The 18812-nt window shown below is 40.7% G+C and overlaps 3 protein-coding genes across 4 annotated transcripts; 1 reads left to right on the plus strand and 2 right to left on the minus strand.

Annotated features, from left to right (window-relative positions):
- Positions 1-2420: 2420 nt before the first annotated feature.
- Positions 2421-11475, minus strand: tbp (TATA box binding protein). Of its 2 annotated transcripts, XM_034680835.1 has the most exons (10): positions 11271-11475; positions 10400-10580; positions 9677-9922; positions 7207-7363; positions 6859-7036; positions 6417-6504; positions 4820-4911; positions 4469-4636; positions 4098-4192; positions 2421-3912 (listed from the first exon to the last, which is right to left on the minus strand). In XM_034680835.1, exons 3-10 carry the CDS (start codon positions 9725-9727, stop codon positions 3833-3835), a joined length of 909 nt encoding a protein of 302 aa, XP_034536726.1. In that variant the 5' UTR covers positions 9728-9922; positions 10400-10580; positions 11271-11475; the 3' UTR covers positions 2421-3832. The 2 variants fall into 2 exon arrangements, with proteins under 2 accessions (XP_034536726.1, XP_034536727.1); XM_034680836.1 differs by lacking the exon at positions 11271-11475 and having other exon boundaries at positions 10412-10523.
- On the plus strand, positions 11271-13143 carry psmc3 (proteasome 26S subunit, ATPase 3). The gene is made up of 2 exons (XM_034680834.1): positions 11271-12259; positions 12671-13143. Exons 1-2 carry the CDS (start codon positions 11315-11317, stop codon positions 13007-13009), a joined length of 1284 nt encoding a protein of 427 aa, XP_034536725.1. The 5' UTR covers positions 11271-11314; the 3' UTR covers positions 13010-13143.
- Positions 13144-15172: 2029 nt separating this feature from the next.
- Positions 15173-18407, minus strand: psmb1 (proteasome 20S subunit beta 1). The gene is made up of 6 exons (XM_034680551.1): positions 18208-18407; positions 17775-17882; positions 16408-16489; positions 15904-16033; positions 15593-15699; positions 15173-15467 (listed from the first exon to the last, which is right to left on the minus strand). Exons 1-6 carry the CDS (start codon positions 18306-18308, stop codon positions 15282-15284), a joined length of 714 nt encoding a protein of 237 aa, XP_034536442.1. The 5' UTR covers positions 18309-18407; the 3' UTR covers positions 15173-15281.
- Between the last annotated feature and the right edge of the window lie 405 nt (positions 18408-18812).

Below are 18812 nucleotides of genomic sequence, written 5' to 3' on the forward strand. Positions count from 1 at the left end.
AAGCAACACTTCTTGTGAATCAATTTCCCCTGCTGTTGTGCAAATGGAACAGACATCAGGTGGAAATGAGAGGCAATTAGCAAGACAACCCCTATAAAGGAATGGTTCTGCAAGTGGAGGCCACAGACCATTTCCCTGTCTTCATCCTTTCTGCCAGATTTTTGGTCACTTTTGCATTTTACCAGTGCCCTCACCACTAGAGGTAGCAAGCGGCGATGTCTGCAACCCACAGACGTTGCTCAGGTAGTGCAGCTCATCCAGGGTGGCACATCAATGCAGGCTGTGGCAAGAAGGTTTGCTGTGTCCCCCAGCACAGTGTCAAGAGCATGGAGGAGATACCAGGAGACAGGCCAGTACACCAGGAGACATGGAGGGGGCCGTAGGAGGACAACAACCCAGCAGCAGGACCGCTATCTGCTCATTTGTACAAGGAGGAACAGGGAGGAGCACTGCCAGAGCCCTACAAAATGACCTCCAGCAGGCCACTAATGTGCATGTTTCTGCTCAAACTGTGAGAAACAGACTCCATGAGGGTGGCATGAGGGTCAGACGTCCACATGTGGGGCTTGTGCTCACAGCCCAACACCGTGCATGCCGATTGGCATTTGCCAGAGAACACCAGGATTGGCAGGTTCGCCATTGGCGCCCTGTACGCTTCACGGATGAGAGCAGGTTCACACTGAGCACATGTGACAGACATGACAGAGTCTGGAGACACCGTGGAGAACGTTTTACTGCCTGCAACATCCTCCAGCATGACCGGTTTGGCGATGGGTCAGTGATGGTTTGGGGGCCTATCCTTGGATGGCCGCACAGACCTCCATTTGCTAGCCAGAGGTACCCTGACTGCCATTAGGTACCGAGATGAGATCCTCAGACCTATTGTAAGACCATATGCTGGTGCAGTGGGTCCTGGGTTCCTTCCTGGGTGCCTGACCTTATGTGGCTGGAGTGTGTCAGCAGTTCCTGCATGATGAAGGCATTGATGTTATGGACTGGCCTGCCCATTCCCCAGACCTGAATCCAATAGAGCCCCTCTGGGGCATCATGTCTCGTTCCATCCACCGACGCCACGTCACACCACAGACTGTCCAGGAGTTGATTGATGCCCTGATCCAGGTCTGGGAGGAGATCCCTCAGGAGAACATCCGTGGTCTCATCAGGACAGGAGCATGCCCAGACATTGTAGGGAGTGTATACAGGCACGTGGAGGCCACACACACTACTGAGCCTCATTTTGAATTGTCTTGAGGAATGAAGATTTTCAACTGGAATATTTCATTAATCTTGATCTAGGATGGGTTGTTTAAGTGTTCCCTTTATTTTTTTGAGCAGTGTATATACATCTACACCGGTACATACATGGACACACGTCAAAATATACACCAATAATACAAAATTGATTAAATACAATTGGAGAAGAGGCCGCTTTACACAAACTTTTGCAGTCAAGACAATGTCACGAGAAGATGAATAAAATGTTATAGCACCTAATCTCTTACTGTTAATGATGCAATACACACACAGCTACATGAATACAGAAATAGCCACACCCCTTAAGGTAGCTTTAAGCTTTGGACATGTTAAAGAAATAGTGACCAAGTTTTGTTGGATTTCTCAACTGACCCGCGTAAGGAGTACCTAATTTTCTCTAACTTTAGGAATATAATCAGGTCATGAATTCACTGAGAAAAGGCTGGGGGGGTCTTACTCTTCCAATTGAGCAGAATGAGACAGCGGGCTATCAGAGATGTAAAAGCAATTGTGAGAAATATTCTGATGTTACATAGTATCAAACTCTTCATTTGTCAAGGTTACACCGTGTCACTTTCAATGGACTGATGAAGAATGGACATCACTTAATTTCCTCCCATTGTGTTTTAATTAAATTAAATACATAATTTAATTAAATAACTAATAAAAACAAAACTTTTCATTAAAAGAAGCACGTCAACATAAATCAGCTTATAAGGATCTGACTTTAATGACAGAAGCCAAGTTAAAGAACAAACTATTTGATGCACAATTCAATTTTAAAGTGTGGCTTCTTTTCCCTCTGTTGACATCACATAGGCATGGTTTTTGACTGATAACATAGGGAGCTCTAAATATTTTAGCTTCAGAGGAAAAGTGATCTTGGCATCCATTTATGTAGTTATGAAGTTAATGTTGAGTGCTCATCGGAGTCAGTCCTGAATCTTCCTCAAAGGTTAAAACTTTCCCCTACCAGTTATGTGCAGTACAACTGAACTGCCAGATTATCATTATAAGGTCACTTATTGTTATCAGATATATACTGTGTATATATCATACACTGTGGTACTTCAGGAAAGTTAGAGCTATCGGATAGAAAGCACGTAACATCACAATGTTCACACTGATGATATATCATGTGTCAAAGAATCAGCTGTAACCAGAGAGCCAGTATGTACATATTTATTAATGGACAGTGCAGCACAACAACAATTTCAGATGCAGAATTTGCATTTAAATTGATTGCCTCCTGGTTGGCCGCTGACAAGTTTGGAATTGCTGGTTAAAGTAGAAATTTACAATACATGTAGTCGAGTATAAATTTCTAATTTCACCAGCTACTCTGCGGTCCATACAGTCTTCAGGGAGCCGACATACAGATGCTGAAACTAACCAAGTGGCCAGCTATACAGTCAACAAGTGCCCAAAAATGTAGTCCATTCAATTGAAAAAAAATAAAGTTTAAATATATTTTTGAACGGCCAACTGAGAAAACATAAAGCAACATAAACAAGGCAACATGATGCAAAGTTGATCTGCCAACAGGATGTCTTTTAGTGCTCGTGAATGTAAGAGGCAAAATGTGAATTCAAGATAAGGAAAAGAGCAAAACTCTCGTAACTTCACATTTTGGTTGTGCTTCACAATAATCCAAGGCGTCCTGTAAACTCAACAGATTGATCAGAACTGTTTGCTTGCAGGTTGGAGTCACTTTAGTAAAGGAAAAGTAAATGAAATACAGCATAGATTATGCTACAAATATAGTGTGAGCCAAAACCAAACCTATAAGAAATTATAGCGACCTGATGGCAACTTCTGCAGCAGGACTTTGATTAATTTAGATAAACGTTTGTTGATTAAAGACGTACGAGAATCAAACTTCAGTCACTGCTTTTAGAGTGGAATACAAAAACCACAATGGTGTATTAATAAGAGGGGAATCCACGTCCAACATTTTTAAAATGAGGAGTAAGATCAAAGATTTGCTTGTTTTGAAATGCACACATATGAAGATAACAGTGAAGACTAATTTTAAGTGAATACTGTCAGAAGGAATGCAGTGCTGATAGACCTGAACATGTGTTGAACGAACTCGTGATCAGAACTGACAATTAATAAAAACGCAATGTATAAAAACTATTTGAAACAGCTGAGAATAAAAACAAAAAACAGTCAAACTCAGACTGCTTCTCTTCTAATTACCGAACTTTACATTCTTTACAGTCTTATGTACAATCAGGGATGAGTGGGACATCAGAGACAACAAAAATAACTGTTAAGGGTCGTACCAGGTTCAAACTATTTGAGAGGTGTATCAGTGTAAAATACTCCATCTCCTGTGATCAGAACATGGCATTAAAAAGCTTAAAACTGTTTTTGAGAGGCTGTTTTTTAAAAATCTGCGAGCAACTGTGGGAAGAAAACTAACCAAACAAGAAGATGCCACATCCCTGTACAAAAGCCCTTACAGCAGTCCACTGGTAGGTCGACATATTGACAACGCTTCATCTGATTTTTAAAAAAATGGGAGTAAAAAGGGACAGGGTTTAGGAGACGATAAAAGAAGGAGCTGCAGGTTCTATGTTGTCTTACGGAAGCCTTTCAGGATGGGGTAAATATTTTCAAAAGCTTCGTAGATCTCTGCTCTCACCTTGGCACCTTAAAAAACAAACAACAAAGATACATATATAACTGAAGTTCAGTTTTCTGGGCACAGCTTATAACAATGAAAAACACATCAGCATGGTTCACAAGTCAAATGAAGAGGGGATTTGGGGAAATGGAGACCTGCAATCATAACATCTTATGTTTGATTTAAAACCCCAGAAAGGATCGGCTCTTACCAGTGAGTACAACTTTTCCAGAAACAAAGATGAGCAGGACGATCCTAGGTTTGATCATTCTGTAAATGAGTCCAGGAAACAGCTCTGGTTCATAGCTGAAACAGAGAAATCACTCCATGTCAGCACAAGAGCAATTACATTAAAAAGTTGATTTAAAGTTGTGAAAAATCCTCAAAGTCTAGGTATTATTTAAACTTTTACTAATATGCTTTCAAATGATTCCCTCAGAGACTTTTTCTCAGAGGTCTCAGTCAGGCTACAGCTCTGTGATAAGTGAAAGTCTCATCAAGAAGAATAAAGCTCTTTCCTTCTTTCATGGTTTCTCAAGTTTAGCTGAAAATGGAAATTCAGAACGCAAAACAAACTTTTACCTGCTAAACTGTTGATGTGTGAGGACTAATCCCTCCAGCCTAATGGGGAACTTCACATCGCAGCTTCCCACCATGTTCTGAATCTTGAAGTCCAAGAACTTAGCAGGGAAACCAAGCTTCTGCACCACTCGAGCGTATTTTCTCGCAGCTAATCTTGATTGCTCCTCACTGAAAACATGGGACATGACAAGACACTAAGTTAAACACACATAAAGGAGAGGCAGGAGGTGAGATATGAGTCAGAAATGTATAGAGGGTCTCAATTGAAGTCAGGAAAAGGTGTTTTACTGAAAGACAGAGATGATTTAAGGACTTATGAAATGAGCACTTTGACAAAGGAGTTTTTCTGACCTCTTGGCTCCTGTGCAGACCATCTTCCCTGAGCTGAAAATGAGAGCAGTTGTCCTGGGCTCTCGTATTCTCATGATGACGGCAGCAAAACGCTAAAGGACATGAAGAGACAGATGATATTATTACAGGCAGCAGGGCCTCACTATGCATTTAGTAGTCTGGGCTTTTCCAAAACAACATTTGTGCGTTCTTTGGGTAAACTTTGGCATGATTATGTTACTGTAGGAAAGATGAAGAAATACTAATTTACTTCAACCACTGGCTACTTCCCAGTTTACCAGTAAAACTGATTCTTCCATGTAACTTGTTCTTCCAAGCCAGAGACTTGCAGGATTTGACCATTTCATGTCACTATGATCAAAAACACGTGTTGAACATGGGTTCAGGGGACAAGAGTTGGCTGGCCTCTTCCTCCAAACTGTAGGACCTAGGTTTCCAAAATTAAATGCTAAAGTATCTTTCATCTGAGGAGGGCTTTGGACCACTGAATAACAGTCCAGTTCTTTTCTCTGTAGTTTGACACTTCTGAGTGTTTTGATATTAGGAATCTGTAGTTTCTTTCCTGAAGGTGTCTGTGCTTGGTGGATGATTGTCTTCTTAACTTTCAAGCCAGCAGTCATTATCATGATGGTGGTTGCATATTTTGAACATAGACTGTATAAAATATGGACGTAGGATCCGTGACTTCACCCAACAGTTTCTGAAGCGCTGTTTTGAGGCCAATCGTCGACAGCAGCCATATTGCTGCTGGCGAGCTAGTGTGAGGTAAAGAGGCGGGCTTTGAGCCTCCTAGCCAACAGCTACAGTGTTCCCGCCTGTCAATCAAGTCAGCTGTGCCTCTCATTGGAAGACTCGTAATCTCAATATCTTTGAAATTGCTGCGTTAGAAAAAAAGTCACCCCCCCTACAGTGTGTGCAGATCGAGAAATGAGCTATCCAGACTACACTCGTCTTTTGTACCAGTCTGTAAACATGTTTATTTCTGCTGTAAAGATAGTCTTTTTTTTAAATTGGTGTGTATGTGGTTTCTGGTACTTCTGGAGCCAGCCTCAAGCGGATCCTCAATGAACTGCAGTTTTTAGCACTTCAGCATTGGACTCAAATATTTAAACCGGTTGCCGCTTGGTTTTGAACTACACGGAGTGCTACATGGTATTTTTGCCATAGAAATGTACTCTAACCCAAATTATTACTATATTTTGCTTTAGGCCGAAATTAACATTAAAATAGGAAATGCTTGAAACATTTGAGTTTACATGTAATGAATCTAGAATATATTACATTTTCAATTTCTCATAAACCTGATAGAAAATATTGAACTTTTTCTGTTTGGACTGCAGTCAACTTATGTTTACATTCACATACAGATCATGTTGAAGTAACAAGTCATAGAAGTGTGTGCAGTTTGCTCTTAAAGACATTATTAAATGTAAATCATGTCCTATTAAGCAACGTCAGTGACATTTATGGAAAACACTTGTGGTAAACATGAACCACATTTTTCCTTTCCTCCTCCAAGAGTTGATTTTTTAAAATTACATCATTGAGCTGCTGACCAATGCAGAGCTGATAATTCAGTGACGTTTATCAGACTCACCTTTGGGTTGTACTCTGCATTTCTGGCTCTCAGGGCAATGGTCTTCAAGTCCAGTTTACAGCCCAGGTTTACAGTCGATACGATGTTTCTGTGTTACAGAAATAGAAGAGCAAAAGCAAGAAATGAGTAAGAGTCAAGGGGGTGAATAAATATTTAGACAGCTAGCAGAGAGTCAAGTTCAAATGTGTGACAAGGCAAATTAATTTGTAAGTTAAAAACATTAATGATTTAACATAACACCAGCAGGTAGCCTTGGAAGTGTCTTTTGTTTGTGGTTTAAACTCATTAACCTATTTAGGGTCAATATGTTATCTTTCTATAAAAGGTTGTCTGTGGTAAACCTAAGCTTAATGGTTACCACTTACTAATGCAATGTAGAACAAGATTAAACTAGAACATCCTGAAAGTGATGAGAGACAAACTGACACAAAATCAGACATACTGTAGCTGTGGTACTATTCCAGAGCTCTCTGAGGCTGGTGTGGCCGGTGTGATTGGAGTCATGGGGGTCAGCGGGGTGTTGTAGAGCGGGGTGTTTCCTGGCAGTACTGTGGTGGTCGGGCCTGCAACTGACTGGGAGTGGTAAAGCTGAGGGGTCTGCCCTGATGTTCCAGGGAGGCCTGCAGAACAAAAAAAGTTATTTGATTTCCACTGTGGGTAAAACTAAGACATTAAACTGTAAGAAACACTTTGGGATGAAAACATGGGGACGGTACAAATTCCGGAAATATGAGATCATGACCTATGTTCATGACAAATGATGCGTGGAATTTGGTTGTAGATGTTGTACCTGTGTTTGCCTGCTGTTGCTGTTGTTGTTGCTGTTGTTGTCTCTGCTGCTCCTCCAGTATAGACAAACTGTTGGTGTTCTGGACAGGCTGTGGTGTCAGGCCTGAGCCATATGGCATCATTGGACTGAAGATTGGCATGCCTGGGGTCATGGCACCCTGTACAACAGCAAATCATAACACTCTCATGTGGGAAAGAGCAGGGGAAGGAAGTGATGCTTACTAATGATAAACACACAAACCCTGCATTGTCACAAATCATGTTTTCTGTTTGTTTTGCTTCGACCACATAATATAATGAAGACTTATCTATTGGTGGATTTGGAGGTAAAACATGCTGCATATGTATGTTACTTTTTAAGTAACAGCAGTACTAGCTCACCACCTAAGAGCTTCAAATCATCGTAGGCACACTGACATGGCTAACCAAAGCTGCTTCATTCAGCCACCTGAGGTTAGGTGAGGAGTTATTGACTCACACTTGTCATGAAGCATAGACTCTGGTTGACTTTTCCAGCAAAAATAAAACAACCACATAGAATAGTTAAACTGATAGATCTGAAATGTGGTCAGAAAACCATTTAAAGGCTACATCTAAACTATCTCATGGTCACAGAATCCAGGAGAAACATGCCTGTCACACAAACCGATGAGGTGACTATCAGGTACATTTATCTCTTCATTATAGAGAAAAGGGTCAAATCAAATGATCATGTTCAATACTTCAAAGTCTGATCTTTCAACTCAAATACTATTCTAGAAACATTTTTTCCTTTGATCAAACTCCAATCTGGCTCCAACACAGATGGACAATGTAAAGTACTTTCCAGTAAGCTTCTATTTCAGAAGGTTTTATTTCATTGGGTTTATGTATATGGGGATCATATACTATATTGAACATACATAATACCATTTGAGGCATTGTACCATAGTTAGCTTAAAGCTTATTTACATCTGCAGTTCCTCAGTAGCTCACAATCAAATCAGCCAATTGTTGCATTATTAGATATCATTAACACAGGGCGGTAAGTCACAAGCACGAACACACCAGCAACAAGAATGTAAATGAACAATGTTTAACAATATACACTATAAAAAACTTGCTCTAAAGCTGTGTGCATGGTCTCTAGCACAGTATGTCAGCACCTGCATATGATTGGACTGACAATTGCTAATGTTGTCCCCTCCTGTTTAGATCCATGCTTTAGGCAAAAGCACACACTAAATGAAAATGTAGCACTGTAAACTGTATATTGCAAGCTGTCATGTCATTTTTTATTTACATCAAGATCAACAACTACAACAACTTTAGGGATGCACCAAAATAAAAATTCTTGGGCGAAACCGAAAAAGAGGAAACCAAGGCCGAAAACCGAAACACCAAAAAAAAAATATTTTACCAATTATTAGAAGGGCGGCCGGGGACAGTTGTAACATTTCACTCCTTGGATTTGAGATTAAGCCATGCATTTTCTGTTTGTGTTGCACAGGTATTTCTAGGCCATTTATTAGTAGACACTTGAAGCTAGTTTGTATAGCAGTTTGAACACACTGGGTCAAAAGAGCTCAAAGTTATAGACAGAAATGTCAAAATTGTCCCTGGTCTCCCCTACCATTGCATTTCTGGCTCTGACTGTGTACTAACCTCACTAAAATCAAGGATCTCATTGAACAGATCAGACAACGAGGGTGCATGCCCCTCATCCTGTTCAGAGAGACGAGTCCTTTTTTCTGTGCTCTGTTCTCCTTCCTGCACTGTGCACTTCTCCGTCTTCAAAAAGGGTTCTCCGTATCCATCGTGGCCTGGATCATTTCTTGTGCGTTCTGCTTTATTTCCACATCCAAGTAACGATCTTTATAACGCGGATCAAGTGCAGTCACGATGAAGTGCAGAGGATCCGAATAGATCTCAGTGAAACGTGTGCTGACAGACTCTAAGAGTGTACTTTTCATTGTTTTCCACTCCATGGTCCTCTTTGCTTAGAAGATGCTTTAGTGCTACAATTAAAGAAAGAACAGATGCAGACATGTTGGCCCTTATTCAGACAAGCGTCTTCTGGCCGCGGTTTTTGCTTGCGTCATCACAACATTCTGTTTCGGTGATAAAAATATTTCAGCCGAAAACCGAAAATGCACTTTTGGCCATTTTTGGCCGAAAATTTTCGGTGCATCCCTAAACAACTTGAAGTATGTATCCCTTCCATTGTTGTGACATATATGACATGATCTCTAGGTGTAAATATTCAGGGCTATGTCGATGTCAACCTTCCTCTAGGATAGGCAGTAAATGATATCACTGAACAAAACATAAATAAGAGTGCGTGCTGCCACCATAAAGCCTGATCACAATGCAGGATGTGCTGGACAGCTGTAGGGAGTTTTTCAGGTGGCTTGATAAGTCTGTGGTTGTGCTGGGGGATGGCAAAATAATTTAAAATGTATTAACTGTAAAGTACCTGAATCCAGTCTTACCTGAGGGGATGCCAGTCCCTGGAAGGCTGGTATACTGTTGTTTTGGTCCATCTCTTTGACCCCCTTACGTTAGTTCTCTGCCACCAACGAGCAGGAATAAGCACAGTTAAGACAACTACACAGCAGGTGCCTCTACTGTGTGTCTGGGGTCTGTAACGTTGAGGTGTATCACACTACAGCCACGATTGACTCGACTCTGCACAAACACCTTGTTCTTGTTCCTTCTGTGTAGCCGCACTTTCCTCCCTGCAAAGGTGAAAACACAAAATACACATTATATAATAATTGTTAATTGCATGAATAAAGTTGAGTAAAATCGATGAATATGACATGTAGAAGGTATTTGCATAGCTGCTGCGACGGTGCAAACATCCCCAGAAGTGTTGAGGTGCAGCGTTCAATAATGTGTCTTTATCTCGTTCATTCATTTCCCCCCGATACACGAAGGCTTACTGGAGACATTTGGTGTTGAAAGTTAGTGACACAAATGTATTTATCTCAAGTAGTGTTTATAATTTCTTGACATCTTCCAAAAGGAACTATGTCAACACAATTGATGGCTGAAGTTAGCCGCAGGGCTAATATTAGCCAGAGAAGCTAATGCAGAACCGTATGTCAAACGTGTTGTGTTCAGAGTCAGAACAGGGACTCTGCTTGTTAAAATAAGCATCATAAAGCTCCGAATTACACCAGGGGAGCTCAGTTTAATGCAATGCAACGTACCTTCACACCGACCTCGTTCAGATCAGCACACGGACCACATTAATGTAGATGAAGGCTCGTTTCATCCTCGCTCCACTGGTGCCACTTCTTCTTCTTCTTCTGCTTCGGCTTCTTCTTTTTGAAATACTTACCGGCTGGAAGACAATAACTAAGTTGCAGTGCTGCCACCTACCGGTCTGCTCTGCGGAGTAGATTGGCGGGTAAATTAGTTTGAATAAAATAATGTATTTATATTTTTACGATGAGTGGGATACCAAATTATTTCATTTGTTCCTATTTCCTTCGAGAAATTAAAGTAACAGGTCTCTGATATATATTTATATAAAACTTTATATTAGATGTACTTAACAAACAATGGGTACATTCAGAAGGAGCATCATAAACAGTGGTGGACAGTAACAAAGTAAATCTACCTGAGTACAGTACTTAAGTACATTTTTTGAGTATCTATAATTTTCTTGAGTATTATTTTTTGGAATTACGGGGTGAAAAGTTGTGTACATATAACATCTTCCAGTGCAACAATATGCTCAATTGCGACATCCTTGTCTAAGGAAGAGGATTAGGGCCACTAAAAAATATTATTAATTGAGGTCCAATATGTTTTTTTATTATTATTGTTCTACGAAAAAAGTCCGAATTCTGAGGAAAAAAGTCCGAATTCTGAGATAAAGTCAGAATTCTGACTTTTTTCTCGGAATAATAATAATAATATTGATAATAATGATAATAATAAAATATATTGGACCTTTTTTCAGTGGATTAAAGTCAGAATTCTGACTTTAAATCTCAGAATAATATTATTATTATTCTTTATTTTTTTCACTGAGCCTAATCCTCTTCCGTACTTATCCACTTCCGGGAGTTGTACCTTTCTTTTCCGCTGTGTCACAGTTCACCACAGTCAGAGCAAAGATGGCGTCGCTGAGTGACAAATCAGTTTGGGATGAAGTGGAAGATGGAATCGGCGAAGAAGTGTTAAAAATGTCCACAGAGGAGATCATTCAGCGAACTCGTCTCCTCGACAGTGAGATCAAGATAATGAAGAGCGAGGAGCTGAGAGTGACCCACGAGCTGCAGGCTATGAAAGACAAAATCAAGGAAAACACGGAGAAGATCAAAGTGAACAAAACCCTTCCGTACCTTGTGTCCAATGTGATCGAGCTTCTGGATGTGGACCCCAACGACCAGGAGGAGGACGGGGCTAATGTGGATCTGGACTCTCAGAGGAAAGGAAAATGCGCTGTCATCAAGACCTCGACCCGACAGACATATTTCCTCCCTGTTATCGGGCTGGTGGACGCCGAGAAGCTAAAGCCCGGAGACCTGGTAGGTGTCAACAAAGACTCCTACCTCATCCTCGAGACCTTACCCACCGAGTACGACTCCAGAGTCAAGGCCATGGAGGTGGATGAGCGCCCTACAGAGCAGTACAGTGACATAGGAGGTCTGGACAAGCAGATACAGGAGCTGGTGGAGGCCATCGTCCTGCCCATGAACCACAAGGAGAAGTTTGAGAACCTGGGCATCCAGCCACCCAAAGGGGTCCTGATGTACGGGCCACCTGGCACAGGAAAGACTCTCCTGGCCAGAGCCTGTGCTGCTCAGACCAAAGCTACCTTCCTGAAACTGGCCGGTCCACAGCTGGTCCAGATGTTCATTGGTGATGGAGCCAAGCTGGTGAGGGACGCCTTTGCCCTGGCTAAAGAGAAAGCCCCATCCATCATCTTCATCGATGAGCTGGACGCCATCGGAACCAAGAGGTTTGACAGCGAGAAGGCAGGAGACAGAGAGGTGCAGAGGACCATGCTGGAGCTGCTCAACCAGCTGGACGGATTTCAGCCCAACATGCAGGTCAAGGTAAAGATGCTTCCCCCTGGAGACACCTCAAATCAGCCTCTATAAATGTACAATATGCATTACCATCCTGTGTGTGGTTCCATGATATGAGACTGTGTAAAAGTTCTGTATCTTTACTGTGATCAAGTTTTAAGACTAGGCTAGACATCTTACAAGCCATGTGTAGGTGTATCTGTAACCCAAAACCACCACAGTACAGTATCTTACATACATAATGCTACAGGAGAACAACAGCACAAGTAACGGCTCATTAAACATAGTGAACCTTTGTCAAAGTGCAAGAAACAAAGTACAGAATTGTTTTACTTCACACTAAAAAGTTGGGAACAGCCATTCTGTGTGTGTATCTCCTCATTGGCACTACTATAGTATGATGACTACAGTTGAACTACATATTCTTTTACTTCCTAGGTGATTGCTGCCACCAACAGAGTGGACATCCTGGATCCTGCCCTGCTCCGCTCAGGTCGTTTAGACAGAAAGATCGAGTTCCCCATGCCAAACGAAGAGGCCAGAGCCCGCATCATGCAGATTCACTCCCGCAAGATGAACGTCAGTCCTGATGTCAACTACGAAGAGCTGGCTCGATGCACCGACGACTTCAATGGAGCCCAGTGCAAGGCTGTGTGCGTGGAGGCCGGTATGATCGCGCTGCGCCGAGGGGCCACAGAGCTGAACCATGAAGACTACATGGAGGGAATCCTTGAGGTCCAAGCCAAGAAGAAGGCCAACCTGCAGTACTACGCCTGAGGACACTGTGTGTGTGTGTGTCTGTGTTTGTGTGTGAGAGAGTCTTTGAATATTAAACAGTTGTTAAGTAAACACTTGTAAAAGTTCCTGGTTAATTTGGGTTAATAAAATGAAATAAAAATATCACAAATAAATGTTTCCTCTTGTGTGGTCATTGTTTTGGAGAGTTCAGAATAAGAAATGATTAAACAGAGAGGTTTAGTTTATATTGGACTGGAAACTTGTGTTAGTTTGATCAAATGTAGGTTTCTACCCTTAAGCATATTTTTTTGTGTTGTTTAAATATATATTTACAATGCTCATAAATCAAATGGTTCATTTTTTAAAATGATAGTATTTTGTATTGGAGGCTTTTTGAAAGAACAGGAATTATTAACTGCATTGAGATTGGTTGATTTTCATTAAATGAAGCTTCGACACTGGCATTTCATAGAAATTGGCAATTTCACAAAACCCTCTAGATACTGTCTTATTTTTATATTGAAGCATTATTGTATATACACCAAATATCAACAGATTATTATTTTATAAGAGAAATACAGGACATGTCTGTGTATTGAATCCAAATCAAACCTCAACTTAAGCAAGCTAATGCTTGTTTGACTTTAAAACATGTGTAACTGCTTTCACTCATTAAGGCTAATCCACAGCAATTTTTTTAGTAAGCCAAGCCAATGTCCAGCCAAGTATGCAATCTTTTGGTGGTTTATTGTACAACAAAAAAGCTTCTCTCAAACAAAAGGCAGCATCTCCATTCACCATCCCCGGTGTCCGCCACTCCTATCTTACCTGCCCTATATAGACGTCACTCGGTGCTAAACTATCAACCTATAAAAGTGAGTAACGAAATATACTACTACCCCTATGACATCAAAGTTAATTAAATTAAATTAAATAATAAATAAATCAATTCATTAAAGTAAAAATAATCAAATATACGAAACAATGTAAATAGCTCCAACATACAGTGTAATATGAGACTGGCCATAAATGAAACCTCTGGATGGATAAATGCAGAGCAACTCTTATACATTCTGATTTAGGTGATCCAGCATTATGGGACTGTTGGGGGGCCTTTTATTTCTTTATCATTCAATGTTTACAATTGTTTCTTAACGTTGTTTGTCCAGCAGAGTGTGCCCCGACCCCACTTGTTCAAATACACCAAGCAGTGTCAGCACCTATTTTAGAGCACCACAGCTGTTTTCTTCCAAAGAGGCATTTAAGAAAGCAGCCCTTTGAGTATCTCTTCACAGTCAGTATGATACTATCACACTAGCCATGTTGGTTATCTAATGATTTTTCACTTTCATTAAAGTATCGTCCCCAAAATCCCTCATCAGTCATGTTTCACCCAAGCAGATCATGCATTGATTCTACATTAATATAAGCATGTAGGTGTATGTCTACTTACATGCTGCTTAAATAATAATAATAAACTGAGGCTCTTGGGTCCCTTAACTCGATAAATATCCTTAATTGTCCATAATTTGGAGAAAAAATAACTTTTAGGGGGAGCCAAGTCATTTTAAAGTGACTTTATTTTGTAGTTATACTCGTTATATACCCGTTACTGCTGTTTGATGCTGGCTGGGAAGGTAATGGAATATTTCAATGGACTTTTAGTTATTGTGTCTGAATAATTCCACGAGGGATGGGTCATGTTTTTGACCAGACATGAAAATAAATGAAATATTCATAGATTTTATTTCACTTTATAGGGACTCTCTTTTTTTTTAAACTCTGGAATAAGAAATTCACCCACTCAAATTGGATACAAGGCAAGGGAGCATAATCTTTGTCAGCTCATGTGTAAGAGAGAAGTAAAAACAAGGAGACAACATTTTTTTTAATTCCTTACATTTATTAATAATGTAAAAAGAACAGTGGAATATGTATCCTTCCAAAAAAAATTGTGGAAAATCCCAACAGAGGAAGAGTGTAACCAAAGTTGAGAGGAGGTTTTTTTGGCTCTTCGAACAGAAGTGCTGTCCCACAATCAAATTATTTTACCGCAAATAAGAGGGTGTAATCAAGGCAGAAATTAAAGAGGATGAGCAGGGAAAGCAGGAGAAAAGTGTAGATTCAAACTGATGTCACTGTGAGTGGATATAAAAAATTGTATAGCAGCTCTCAAGGTAAAGACGCCACATGAAACAGACCCTGGATCAACACTCTTGTTTAAAGAAACCTGATGTTTGAGGGCAGAAACAATAGGGTGAGTGTAGAACAGACTAATGAGGGTGGAAAAGAAAGAGGAACATTTCCCTCCTCAGTCCTTCCTCAGTGGTACTGTCTGCTCATCGATGCCCTCCTTTGTAATGACGCAGACTCGAAGTGCATCTCCGGTGTAGACGTCTCTCTCTGCAGCAGAGATGAAGACATCTTTGACCAACTGAACTGCCTTGTCCTTAGTCAGAGGCACATGCTGCACACCCTCCATGTTCTTGAAACCAATCTGTGGAAGAAGACAGATATGAGCTTCAGGACACCTGTCTGTAGCACTGACTCATCTGAATGTTAAACGAGACACACAATGAGATTATAGCAGCTGTAATTAAATAGTCAGTGCACATAACTTACCTGGTTGTCTAGTAGTGGTTGGAGCATGGCACTTGCTGATCCTCCAGCTTTGTACGTGTCTCGCTGGTAGGATCCAACAGGGTCAAAGCTGTACACGGCTCCCTTACCTGCATTACAAACATGTGGAAAACAAACTTAGATATTTCAAAAACATTGTCCATGTAAAGACACAATTTTACTTGCCTCATGTAGTCAAGAAACAAGCAAAAGCCAACATAAGCAGCCCTTTCATATTGAAAGTCCAATATATGTAGATAAAAGTGTTTCTTGTGTTGATTATCCTAACTCATCTTGACAACGGCTGCACCTACCCTCCTCATCAAGTCCTCCGATGATGTTGTAAACGTAGTAGGGGAAAAATCTCCTGCCATACAGAATGGTGGACAACATGGCTGCGATGGCTCCACTAGTCATTGACTTGTTGTTTGAGTGTTTGTACATCTAAGACAGGCAGAAAAATTAGTTTAAGGGTTAGCAGTAGATACAAATCTGTGACAGCCTCTGTGAGTTCTGTTCAGGCACAGAAAACAACAGTGAAAGAAGAGTAAACAATGAGGTCATCTTCACACTTGACAGTATTTCATGAATTCATACACTATCAGGACAACTCTGACAAAAAACATCTCGAAAAGAGCATTCAGAGATTATTTTTACATTACAGACTGATTGAAAACATTAGAACATTAGCATCATGTCAACTGTGATGGCTATCATTATCATCGGCTGACTGCTTGTGTACAAGTATGGGCAGAACTCTTGTCAAGTCAGCAGCATTTGATAGTTTGAACAGTTTTAATGGTAATGCTCCAGCTCACCTTTAGCCTGGCATCAATGATTTTAGTAAGAGTCAAGCAGTCTCCGTGGAACCCGCTGCAGCCAATGACAGTTGTGTCTGTCCTGTAATAGAAAGAAGAACAACATTCAGGATCAGACAAGGCAGCTTAGTTTGAAGTTGGGTTCATGATGAAGTATGAATGAAGTATAAACTATTCATTTAAATTAGATTTCACTAAGATTTCTGAATTGCTGCTTGTTGAGGTTGAAATGTTTTGAGATTTGTTTCTGAATGAAACATTTAAATATTGCTTTGTTGTAGAATAACTAGGGATGCACCAATCCGATCCTGGTATCGGATATCGGCTAGATCGAACTCAAAAAGCTAGATCAGATATCGGTGACAAGGGGCCGATATACAGTGTTGATCAATCTGGGAGATCTATTCATCTCAGTTCTATGTTTTTCTGTGTTTACAACAGCCATGAGCGTCTCCTAGGTCATCAGGGCCGGCTGGTCTGTGCAATTTTAGCCTGGCGGAGCATTATGGAGGATAACCACAGAGGCTCTGCAGTTTAGGTGCATTTCATGCTTCTTTTGCAAACAACTCCGCGGGAAACTTGCAACATGTGCAGCTCTAATGTTTCGATGGATGGCTGTCACGCTGAAAAATATAATGGAAGCCCAAAGGAAGAAGTTTACATGAGCTGTAGCCGACTGCAAAGAAGGAAGAAACCTTCTATTAATGGATTCAAAGTGTGAAAAAACGGACAGGTTATTGGATTTAATTGTTCCGGATCCTTGAAATTAAGGGATTCCAGCCTCTGGTTTAGCACTTGGAACCCTGGTACAGTTCACCATCAAGTCAGAAAAGCCTGAAGTTGCCAAAACAGGATTCCATCCTCACATTAGAGATTGTTCAATCAAAACCAGGATCGGATCAGCTAGTATCGGTTTCGGCAGATACCAAAGCCCAGGTATCGATATCGAAAAGTAGGATCGGTGCATCCCTAAAAATAACATAATTACTTGCACAATGTTGCCTATACACCTTTTTTGGTCAGCATGTGATTGACTGAAATATATGTGGATGTGTATGCATGTTTATATGTATGATGAATGTACTTGTGTATGTATGCACGTGTATATGTACGTATGCATGTACATAGCGATATGTGCGTGTATGTATATGTCTATCGATATTTCCTTGATAAATCCCTCAGTGATTGTTTTGTTTTTGCTTTTATTTGTGAAATAAACCTAATCCATTCTAAAGTGACAATTGATCTAAGCCACAGACTGACTGGGGCTTTGCCGAGGTGTTTCACAGCGTGTTACTGAACACAAAGCTGGAGCAAAACAAACTGTGGTCAATGTGCATGATGGGGCAGTGACTGTGCACACTCACAGCTTGTAACATTTGGGTGAATCCCGGCTGTGGATGGAGTAGCCTTCACTCAGCCTGGTGTCTGAGGCGACGATGGCGAAATCTTCTCCGGCAACAGCGAGTACAGTTCTGAAAACAAAACGCAAACAGAAATTTCATTAATCTTATAGAGAATATATCCAACAGGAAACGTGTATACTGTCCCGTAGTCCTGCTAACGAAAGCTAGGCTACTTATTCGAAACTGAAACTAATATAATAACTATCATTAGAAAAGCGTGGCCTATGGTACTAGCTGTATTATAAGATAGAGTAAGACTGTTTTATTCCCTGTACAAAGGAACTCCTCTGTGTGGACAAACGTTATCTCTGTATTGTTTCTGCTGTTTGCTAATCTGGTTACATGTTAACGTTAGCTAGCTAGCTAACTGGCTAACTAAAGTAATCTCACTCACCCTCCGTTAAAAGCGTATGGAGAGAACCGGTGCTCTACTGGACCGGTGTAATGATACTCTTTCATCTTTCCAGGATCTCCAAAAGTATGAGTCGAAATCATTTTGTCCTGAAGGCAACTCAAAGTGCTCAAAATGTGATCCGGTAAAGTCGCTGTATCACGGTAATAGGGCAGCTTCTTCTTTTACTCTTTCCACCAGCGCGTTCAGCTGTAACATACAAAAGAGCGCCCCCACAGGCGGGTTCATGTAGTGCAGGAGAGAGCACTGGAAACTCATTTCAGTTCAGGGGCCACATACAGCCCAAGTTTATCTAAAGTGGGCCGGACCAGTAAAATCATAACATATCCTATAAATAACAACAACTCTACATTTGTCCCTTTGTTTTAGTGCAAAAAAGTACAAGTACATTCTGAAAATGTTCACATTTAATGAACTATCTTTCTACAAAAATAGCTGTTGTATTTTTCACCATAATGACCACTATGATTTTGTGACCCCCAGAGAACAAATCTGAAATAGTAGTTACTTTTATTGAAAAATTGCAGTTAATGTCTTCTCTGTAATTTTTTCACTTTGCAAAGTCGATCCGCGGGCCAGATTAGAAA

Source organism: Notolabrus celidotus, chromosome 3, assembly GCF_009762535.1.
Source record: "Notolabrus celidotus isolate fNotCel1 chromosome 3, fNotCel1.pri, whole genome shotgun sequence".
NCBI classification, from domain to species: Eukaryota; Metazoa; Chordata; class Actinopteri; order Labriformes; family Labridae; genus Notolabrus; species Notolabrus celidotus.

Coding starts and splice junctions, on each gene's coding strand:
- tbp (XM_034680835.1), bottom strand. CDS start 9,727: ATGGACCAAAACAACAGTATACCAGCCTTCCAGGGACTGGCATCCCCT. Junction 6,505..6,858: donor GGAATAGTACCACAGCTACA/GTATGTCTGATT, acceptor TCTGTAACACAG/AAACATCGTATCGACTGTAA. Junction 3,913..4,097: donor TGGAAAAGTTGTACTCACTG/GTAAGAGCCGAT, acceptor TTGTTTTTTAAG/GTGCCAAGGTGAGAGCAGAG.
- psmc3 (XM_034680834.1), top strand. CDS start 11,315: ATGGCGTCGCTGAGTGACAAATCAGTTTGGGATGAAGTGGAAGATGGA. Junction 12,260..12,670: donor AGCCCAACATGCAGGTCAAG/GTAAAGATGCTT, acceptor TTTACTTCCTAG/GTGATTGCTGCCACCAACAG.
- psmb1 (XM_034680551.1), bottom strand. CDS start 18,308: ATGATTTCGACTCATACTTTTGGAGATCCTGGAAAGATGAAAGAGTAT. Junction 16,034..16,407: donor TCATTGATGCCAGGCTAAAG/GTGAGCTGGAGC, acceptor TGCCTGTCTTAG/ATGTACAAACACTCAAACAA. Junction 15,700..15,903: donor CGGAGGACTTGATGAGGAGG/GTAGGTGCAGCC, acceptor TTTGTAATGCAG/GTAAGGGAGCCGTGTACAGC.